Here is a 10,483-nt window from a genome sequence, read left to right on the forward strand (position 1 = left end):
CCAGTAATCAAGGACCTCTTAATTGAGTGCAACGACAAAGTTGGAGAACGAGTTGGTCTTTTCTTACTGTCCTGGGTGCATGTGGACAGCCTCGAAGATGTATCTGGTTTTCTGGCCTTGTTGGAGTTTTACACAGTTCATTGATCGTCTTCTCATCCATAACCTTATCGGTATCTTTCAGTATCTCTGATTCTTCCGTTGTCAGCTTCTCTTGAGTTTCTGCATCATCATCTTGCTGCTGCTCCGACGTCGTCGACATGGTTGATATAACTCGAAGGAAAATTAAAGTAATTAAGTTGCAATATAGGAGGATTTCACTGTGTGTATTTATGTACTGATTACTGAAGAAATATATCCTAATGGAAATCGGAATCGATCATCAGCTTAGTTATGAAAATAGGAAGCTAAGACTTGATTCAATTTAAAAATCCTTCTTATTTTGAAATAGGAAATTTTCGGCCTTTATTATTAAAATATATTCCTTTTGTTCTCAAATTATAAAACACTTTTATGAAAAATTTGGCATCCCAAAAATTAAAAGGCTTTAAAAATATTAAGATTTCATTAACTATGCTTATTTCAATATTATCATTTCTCTCTCTATTTAATTTTTGTCCTTCTATCTTTTAAAGTTTATATTTTTTTAAAAAAATAAAATTGCTAAATGTATTTAATAATTTTTATTGATTTGTAAAATTTTATCCAAAAATATCCTCTAATTTGATATGTAGAAAGTACAGTGAGCTCATCCGTCAAATTAAATTTGTCTTAATTAATGATCTTGCAATTTCTTAACATTTAATCTTTATTAATCAAGTCACTAAACTTTCATTACCATCCATAATTAGTTGTTATATGATCCTTGAATTAGTTCTTTATCTGTTTAAATTTGTGTTAACTGGAAACAACTTAATTTCTTCCCTACTAAACTTAATATATATCCTAAAATGACCCCTTTTTGCAGTAAAAAAAAAAATAGTACCTAAGCATATTCATTCTGATTAAATTATTATATCATATTACTAAATATATGTTTACTTAATGTGAAAATAATGAACTTTTCAAAAATGAAATGAATTAAATTTGCAGTTTTTGATAATTAATACATTTATAACAGTACAATAGATGTTGATCAAATCAAATCGGTTATTTTTAAAAATTATTTTGGTGACATGTTAATAATTTCAAATAGGGGGTTCATCAAAAAAATAATAAAAAGATACTTCTGCTGTATATTTTGAAATTTTACATAAACATTAGGGATTTGAAGACGAAAGGGAGAGGGAAGAGAAAATGGAGCATGCTTATCAGCGCCGCCATCAAGCAACGGACGATGGACTTCTTAGCTTATTCACAAGAGCGAATCATCATCTTGCACCTCGCGAAGGAGTTTCAACAGATTTATCCCGACAACGTAAGAAAACTTATTCTTCAATTTTTTTCTCCCTATATTTTAGTTATTTTAGCTTAATCCTTGCCTCGATAGTTCATCGGAATTCTACAAGTATCGCTCTCAAGCCAGTCTATCGGTTTGGTTTCTGCGGCTTAATCGGTCCTATAAAGCTGGTTAATTTCTAGGATAAAAAAGATACAATAAATCAAGATATCTGATAAGTCACCGTATTTTGCATTAATTCGTGTGTTTTTCGTAGCTATTTCGGAGTCATCAGCTTCATTCAAGTTTAAATTACTGATGTATTTTTCATAACCGGTGCTTAAGTTGAGTCAAGAGAGGAAAAGTTTGAGTGATAGTTTGGTGATTCTTTCTTTGTTTGGATGTGACTATGTAGATGTGTTAGTTTCTTTGTTTCCTTTTAGGATTAGAAGTGCACGTACGAACGTAAACTTCTAATTAGTTCTAGATAATTAAACATTCCAAACTAATTTAAACCAGATGGATAGAAAAATTATCCGTAAGCAAATTGAACAATAGTATAATTTAATACTGCAATACCCAAAAATAGAGAAACAGTTGGAACCATTATCATTGCATTGAACTGATCAACAGACATACTTCAATGCTTCAATAATACAAAATAATAATATCAGAAACCTTTGATAACTTGAGTCTTATTCAAGTATTTCTATATATATGTATGTATGTATGTATTTATATGTATATTTCTTATTGTAAAATAAATTCCCAGCCTAGCTATCTTCTGTTACCTAGGAATCCTTGAATATGGTATCTAACTCTCGTGCATCATTATCGTCATCTTCTTCTTCTTTGATCGACCTTGAAAATTTGAAGCTTAACGGGGAGTAAGAACATACATCTTGCAAGCATGTGAATCCAAATCAGCAGAAATATGTCCCGAAACTGATGGTTGTGTTGAGTGCTGCAACAAGTAAATATTTATAATAGAAATGATTATAACGTGAACTATATATATATATGTGTGTGTGCGCTCTCACCTCCCAAAGATCTCGTGCATCTACAACTTTTTCTTGTTCCAAGCCTAGATCAGACCACGATGCTGTCACAGTTGCTTTTGAGGAACTTCTGTTCCACAGAACCACTGCAACTCTATTTTCACTTAGAGGACCAGCCCATACCTGCCAAAATTTTCCTTCCTCGATTAACAAGTCATCTTTGAGAAAGTTGTACATTTGTTTACAGCCATAAAGATCACGTACAATAGGGTTATTAAAACTTTATGCGTCCAGCATATATATTATTTAACTATTATTTATAGTCGCAGTGGGGAATAAGATGCTACCTCCAAACCAGCATCACTTTTCACCTTTCTTCCTTGAACTCCTAGACTGTCTGCAAGATCACAACATATATATATATATATATAGACTCACACACATGAGGAAATTGATAAGTGTAGAAGAGGTGGTTGTTATGGTGTCATGCCTTGGTTGACAGCAATAACTTCCTTGTTAGATAGTAATTCGAATGTTGTCTTATCCATTGCCCGAACGTCACAACCAATAAGCAAAGGAGCCTGCACACACACAACACGCATAAATAACAACGTTTGTACAAATAAAAACACAAAGTCTATATGAGGCTGAACTGTTCATAAGCAAATAATAATGAGGCTTACTTCAGACATCGTGTGAAGCACAAGGCCGGTTAAGAATCTAATTGTCAAGTAATGTTTTGTTTTTCTTTTTTATCGTGGTACGTACCTTAGCTAATGCCCAAATGCTGTAATGAGAACGATATTCTTCAGTGGTCATGCCTCCATTTCCAACTTCCAGCATATCTGGATCTGTTCTCACAATTTGACGATGTCAATTCTCAATTGGTTCCTCTTAATGATTTAACAAAAGAGATAATTAACTATTAACTACTAGGGAAGCTAATTACCATTCCATCCTCCAGGTCCTGCATAAGATGCCCATTTGTCATTTTGATCTGCAATGCTTGTAATACTGACAAGAAAGTAATATAATTCATCATATTGCGATAAATCCATCCATTAATGCTAATCAACTACTACTACTACAACAACAACAATAACAGCAAGCCTTATCCGATGAATCAGGCAATAATTAAATATTCATATTAAGGTTGATTATATACTATACCATACCTCTCCCACTTATCTTCAATATCTCCTGTTGTTCTCCAACTATTGGCTACACTTTTTGCCCAAAGTGCTGGATCTTCTTGTCCCCTGTAATGATCAACAATTTAGCTCTTAATACGTCTTTAATTAAGATAAATGCACTAAACCTGGTAATTAGCAAAAAGACATAACTACTTCATTAGCAATATACGAGCATATGAGCAAAAACTCACCATTCACACATGGAAAAGAAAATTGGCCTTCCAGAATTTAATAAAGCTTCAGACATTTTTGGGTACCTGCAGGATATTTATATATGTTTGTTACAATTAAATATATCAATCTCTGACTTTTAGTTTTAGATATAATTAGCAGCTAGAGACTTGTAGGCTAGCGATTACCTCTCTGAAGGCCTTATATTAAGATTCTCACAATTATCATACTTCAAGAAATCAACACCCTGAATAATATTTTAAAAAGCATAGATAGTCAGAATTTGATACCAAGTTTTGCACAAGTGGCAAATGAGTTTGAAATAAATGTAAATATATATATATACGCGCGTGTGTCTATGTACCCAGGAAGCAAATGTTATCGCATCTTGCTCTTCATGTCCTAGTGATCCAGGCATTTGCTTACTGCACGTTTGAACTCTGCAGAAAACATGCGTGCATATATGTACCATGAATATTTAATGATAATTAATGATCAAAGTCATAGAATTGTAATTAAAATGTGGATATACCCAGCATCAGAATAAATCCCAAACTTCAATCCTTTGCTGTGAACATAATCAGCCACAGCCTTAATTCCTGATGGAAATTTTGAAGCTTTAGGAGCCATATTTCCCTGTCATAGTTTGGATATTTATTTTAGATTTTCAACAAATAAACAAACAAATGGAAATAATGAATACAATTCAAAATAAAAATAACAAAAAAGCCAATGCGTGTGTGTGTGTGTGTATGCCTACATCAGAGTCTCGATTTAGTTCGGCCCAACAATCATCTGAAATTAAAAAACAATTAGAATTGTTTTTTATGTAAAAGAGAAAACGTAATTAAATAATTAATTATTTATCAAATTACATTATCATACCTAAATTGATATATTTGTACCCTAAATCCGCAAGACCCGTTGACACCATGGCATCAGCTGTAATTCAAAAAACATATCAATAAATTCCTACTAAATAAATTTTTTTCTAAACTTCGAAAAATTCTTTTATAAGTAAATATGTATGTTGCAAAATTAATTACCTGTTTCTCGGACCATCTCTTCATTAATGTCACACTGGAAGTGGTTCCAGCTATTCCATCTGAAACCATATTAATTAATTAATTCATTGTTTGTTATATGCATATCATCAATCTTTCACATGCTTGAAACAAATTCCTAATAGTATCATATTTGAGCATAAGAGAAAAATAAATATATGCAACACTCAAAGTTCATCCCCTAATAAAAAACATCAATCGAACTTATTATAAAAATAAAAAATAATTTACCAAAGTTTAATTAAATTTGATAAAATAGTTCAGAAAAAACTGAGTTTGATAATAAAATAAGAGCAGGACTGGTTCCGAGTTGAATCCAGTAACTGCCATAAATCATAATAGATTTGGCAAATAATCTAATTAAAGTCAAATGACCTGCCCATATACAATTATACGTAATTTTCAATGAGTGGATTAATTTAGCAAAAACGTACAAACACGTATATAAAAAGCTTTGCTTGTAATAAGAAATTTCGGTGGTTAAATATTGCAATATAAGAGACAAGTGTCCCATTATTCATCAATAAAGTTAATTTTGAAACAAAAAAAGAAGACGTCGGTGAAAATCCAAATTCAAAAAACGAAACAAGATTGCTCAATTTATAGAACTTCTTTGAAAAGCTTTTATAAATGCCACTGTATGAACCTGCCATGCAATATATATATATATATATATATTAAGACAACACGTGTCACCACTCCACTACACCCCCTAATGTTTCTTCAAGATTAAATAATCAGTATCATTAAAATTCACAGACTACTAATTATCACTAAAACTAAATTAGAACATGGAAATCAAATCAGAGACGAAAATGAAAAGAGGGGCAAAATTTTGGCTTACCCCATAGGAGGAGTTCGTCCTAGGCCATTTTCCACAAGCTGCCTTCTACTAGGCAGCTTGTGGTGGTGTGCCGAAGATACATCTCTGTACCTACTTTTTAGAAGACGAGACGAAGATGAAGTGTTGATCAGAAGAAACAAGAAGCAGTACAGAAGACTTGTTGCTGAAACATGAAGAGCCATGATAAGCTGTTTCTGATGATTTACTGATGTATGTATGATAAATGAATGAGGTAAGGAAACCCAACAGCCCAAGCTTATAATAGCAATGGAAGAAGAAGGAGAAGGAGGAGGAAAAAGCTTGGGAGCTAGGTGGGTTTTGTGGTGTTGGAAGAGAGAGACAGTGACACAGAGGTGAAGAAGCAGCTGTGAGTGGAAGGGAAAAGTATGTAAAGGAAGGATATTTATAGAGAAATTTTTGGAAGGCAATGTGATTATATTGTTTGCTTTGTCCACAAAGGATGGACTTGTTAGGCGTTAGCTGGAGCTAGCTAGGTATCATGTCTATCCAGACATTTAACAGTTTTTATTTTTATTTTTATTTTTATTAATATGATGTTTTCTTATTTTCTTTCTTTCTATTATTTTAAGAAAAAATAATTTTTTTAAATATTCTTATTGCTTTAGAAGTATTGTCTACTGACAGTAAAGGTTTAATCTTTATAAGATGTACAAAAGGCCATTGATAAACCCTTCTCTCATGGTATAAAAGGCAAAGAGATAATAAAGCCATTAAATAGGGCGAGTGAGGTTAAATGTAAACCATATTTATTCGGGTCGACTGGAGTTTGTTTGGACATATAAATAAACAAAAAAACTTTCACAGTTAAGACTTGCCCTAATAACTTGGATTTTAAGGTTTATTTGGGCCAGACTTAATAGTTAAAATTTGAGTCTTAAAGTTTAAAAAATGAAAATTAAGATGCATTTTCAAGATTATTTTAAGAAATTTCACATATTGAAAATGATAGGAATATAATAATATGGAATGGACTAAGTCTTAAGTTTAATCAATATTAAATATGGATCCAATCCCGATCACAGTTTGGCTTAAATTTTTCAAGTTTATTTAGACTAAATCTGACTATAAAAAAGAACAATTTTTCTAAACCTGATTTTAAAATTTTAAAATTTTATTTGAACAAGTCTGCCGAACTTAACCTTAATTATTAACTCTAATAAAAGGTAAATACATCTCAACTAGATTTGCTACATCCACAAAAATTGAAAATCGAAACTTCAAGACTTGCTTAAAGGACAAAACAGCTTTTGTTACTCACAACAGTTATTATTTTCTATCGTCATAAATTTGTTCTCATTGTTTTATGTTTTTTCTTATTTTTTTTTCATGCCTTAGTAATTTAAAAATAATAATATTTTAAATTGATCATGTTTTTCTGATATGTTCATGAATTTCAACTTGCTGCTTTTACATGAATAAGTGCATGCATCTTAACCGGTTTCTCTCAGGCTCTCTCACGTGCTCTAAGAAAACTGGTTAAATAATATTAAATATACAATACAAGCTAATGCATCGGTTTGAGCATTTAGCGATTCGATATAAATTTAAATGCGATTAGATATCATACACCCCATCATTTCAGTATTATTATATTTAAAAATATAAACCATTTTAAATCTGATTTTTTAAAAAAAATATTTAATTATGGATATAATTAATAAAAAATTTAAATTAAAAAACCTTTTAAATAAGAGTAATATAAAAGAATGTATAATTTAAAATATTATTGATTAACTTATTGAAAAATGTAAATCAGTTAAAAATTCCTTATAACACTAAATGGAATGAGTATTATCATTGTAGCTATATGTAGAAGTAGTTCCAAAGAAGCTCTTTTCTTCCCTACTTTTAGTTTTTCTTCTTGGATGTGTTGTAATGTTTTGAATTTATATTTATAACTTTTTATTGTGCATTTGGTATTCTTTTACTATTTATAATATTTGACATTTTATAAAAAGGAAAAAAAGAAAAAAGAAACGTTTATCTGATGAGTGTAAAATTGTAATTATACATAGGTCAACCCTCCCCTATCTCTCATGGCTTATTACTTTAGTTGTACGCGTTTTCCATATTAGTGACTTTAAGTTAACTTTCAAAATTAATGGCATAGTTAACTAAAAGTTGGCAAGCTATAACTACATGAATTTGTTATATTGTATAAGCTAAGATCATTGTGGGTGTAATATATGAGGTTACAATACTTGCATTTAAAATTTATGAATAGTTAACCAACATGTTTTTTTCCCCCAGCTATGGAGTTTGAAAAATGAATGGTACTCGATATTTAATGATATTATGCATTCCAGCCTTGTAAAAAAATTTATGAAAAATTAACATCAATTAAAAAGCTCGTTTAGTGATTATTGTCCATATTGAAAGAGCCAACACAACTTGTAGTCATGTATTAACTAAAAGATAAAAATTATACTTTTCAACCTTTGCAAATTTTTTACATATAATTCAATCACAGTTCTGCAATTTAAATCTTTAAAAAAATTAAGCTCATATTATTGCAATTCAAATTTAAATTAAATATTTTCTTGATTAGAAAATTTTGAATAATAAGGTTTTTATAAATATTGCAAATATCTATCATTAAATGATTTTTAATGCATAATTTAGGATTATCCAAAGTTGTGCTCTTCTAAAAAGATTTACCTTTTTCAATGCTAAGGACTTCTTGTGATGTTTTCTTTTAAATTTAGGGTCTAATTTTCACAACAAGATGGATAATGATTCTTTCACTGATTTATCAATAGTTTATGTTGCTAAAAGTTTACCACAAATACAAAAAAAAATGCTTTTCTTGCTATGAAGATACATATATTTTAATTTATTATGGTTAATTATTAACTACAAAGAAAGGTGAAATTGAAAAGTTAATTTTTTTTACAATTTTAAAGTTATAAATTAATTTTTTTAATAAATGCTAAGTTAATTAACTTCATCTTATATTCAAAAGTTGAATATGGGTATGTCAAAATATTTATAATATATATATATATATATATATATTAATTTATTTGTTAAATTTTTCTCCAATTACTATACTTGTTTTGCTTTGTAGTCATGGCTTCCCTGCCTACAAATCCTAGCTCTGCCCTTGGTGTTTTATGTGTGTGTGTGTGTATGATAATTATCTCATTTAATTTTTTTTAAAAATTCGGCTATATTGTGAATGTTAGATCAGAGTGTTAATTAATTGTATAGAGGTTTTGTATTTTGCTTTAAAGATTGTGCTTGTCAATTGTGTGATCAAAATTTGAGAATATTTGCATTTTTATTTCCTTGATATTCAGCTTTTTTTTTAGTTGACTCACTAATTGATTTGGCTTTCATTATTAGTAATTTTTTTGGCTAAACTATATATACATAAGGTTTCAAACTTTTCTATATGTGCAAATAACCTCTTTTATCTTTAAAAATTTACAATACTTATCCCCCTAAATTTTTATATCTATGCAAATAACTCCTTTATTATTAATTTGTTTGTTATTTTCACCGATAGAATATAAAATGACAAAAGGTTTATCAATACATAACTCAAAATTTAGTATGATTATCTGCACACAGACACAGACAAAGACAAAATTAAAGTTTGTAAGTGTATAGTAAATAACATATGGTTGCAAGGGCTATTTGCATGAATTTATTAAAAGTTTAGAGGCGTTCTTGGAAAAAATAAATAAACTTTGATACACATAAGTTATAAAAGAAAATATTATATCATCCAACGGGTGTTGAATAAAGCTGAAAGAATTAGTTTCTCTCATAACATGATAAATTAATGTTCCAATTCCTGCTGAAAGGATATCCACATTTAATATCCAACAAGGTCCCAAATATAATTATCTCTAATATCATATATTCAAAAAATTGACTACCCAAATGTTATAGGCGTAATATATATAGTTCTCTGTTATTAAATATAGAGAATAAGGAAACAATTTTAAAAAAAAATTCCAACAAATATATAAACGACCAGAATTCCTTTGTGAGGAAGGATATGTTGATATCATAAGCACATAATATTGTCTGTATATCCCAAATTTCATAGGATAAGAATGAAATATGTGTCTCCAATTTTAAGTAATTTTTAATGAATTGAATGGATGACTTCAGTTTGAGGATTTGGATAAAATTGCACAATTTCCTGTTTATAAGAATAAAGGATTTGGATGAAATTGCACAATTTCCTGATAAGAACAATAAAGGATTTGGATGAAATGAGATGATAAGAAGTGTTACTAACTTTCATGTTATAAAAAAATAAATTATGTATAAAGTCTACATACTAGAACATCCAACAAAATTGAAACAATATATGCTAGCATATGAATGTAAAGAAATACACACACACACACATACATATACATATATAGATTGTCAGACATTCGGTTGGTCAAAAACTAAGAGATAGACACAAATTGAATGAAGGAGAAGAGATGTATGACGTTGAAGGCATAAACTGAGACGGTTGTGAGACGGTGTATGGTGGGGAGGTGGAACCAATATAGCCGTTAATTATGTCACCACAGGTCCTCTCCCCTTATCCTTTTCACATTTTCTCCACCTTTAATATATATGTATAGAGAGAGAGAGAGAGATTTATATTATAGTATGAAAATCCAAGTTAACTTACCCAATTGAATCAATAAACTAGTGTTTTAACCAGTTTAATAAAATGTTTTATTTATTATTGATTTAATCATGGTTTAACTGTAGTTTTGATCATTATTATCCCTTGAACTAGAGTCATGACTAGTTTAATGATTGGGCTAGATTTCAGTACCTTGATATACTCTCTCATGTCTATA

The 10,483-nt window shown here is 29.8% G+C and overlaps 1 protein-coding gene across 2 annotated transcripts; it reads right to left on the minus strand.

The window, feature by feature from the left end:
• Positions 1-1,961: 1,961 nt before the first annotated feature.
• On the minus strand, positions 1,962-5,998 carry LOC129319284 (alpha-galactosidase-like). Of its 2 annotated transcripts, none has more exons than XM_054964304.1 (15): positions 5,646-5,998; positions 4,784-4,842; positions 4,623-4,679; positions 4,498-4,532; positions 4,270-4,373; positions 4,102-4,177; positions 3,926-3,984; positions 3,758-3,823; positions 3,549-3,632; positions 3,323-3,387; positions 3,142-3,224; positions 2,864-2,954; positions 2,721-2,770; positions 2,416-2,556; positions 1,962-2,320 (listed from the first exon to the last, which is right to left on the minus strand). In XM_054964304.1, the coding sequence occupies exons 1-15, from the start codon at positions 5,825-5,827 to the stop codon at positions 2,213-2,215; spliced, it is 1,260 nt and encodes a 419-aa protein (XP_054820279.1). In that variant the 5' UTR covers positions 5,828-5,998; the 3' UTR covers positions 1,962-2,212. The 2 variants fall into 2 exon arrangements, with proteins under 2 accessions (XP_054820279.1, XP_054820284.1); XM_054964309.1 differs by having other exon boundaries at positions 1,962-2,339.
• Positions 5,999-10,483: the final 4,485 nt, after the last annotated feature.

The sequence above is a fragment of the Prosopis cineraria genome, unplaced genomic scaffold (genome assembly GCF_029017545.1).
Source record: "Prosopis cineraria cultivar Desert tree isolate PC_DT_omini unplaced genomic scaffold, ASM2901754v1 PC1, whole genome shotgun sequence".
NCBI classification, from domain to species: Eukaryota; Viridiplantae; Streptophyta; class Magnoliopsida; order Fabales; family Fabaceae; genus Prosopis; species Prosopis cineraria.

Coding starts and splice junctions, on each gene's coding strand:
- LOC129319284 (XM_054964304.1), bottom strand. CDS start 5,827: ATGGCTCTTCATGTTTCAGCAACAAGTCTTCTGTACTGCTTCTTGTTT. Junction 2,955..3,141: donor GCATTTGGGCATTAGCTAAG/GTACGTACCACG, acceptor GTGTGTGTGCAG/GCTCCTTTGCTTATTGGTTG. Junction 2,321..2,415: donor ATGCACGAGATCTTTGGGAG/GTGAGAGCGCAC, acceptor CACAACCATCAG/TTTCGGGACATATTTCTGCT.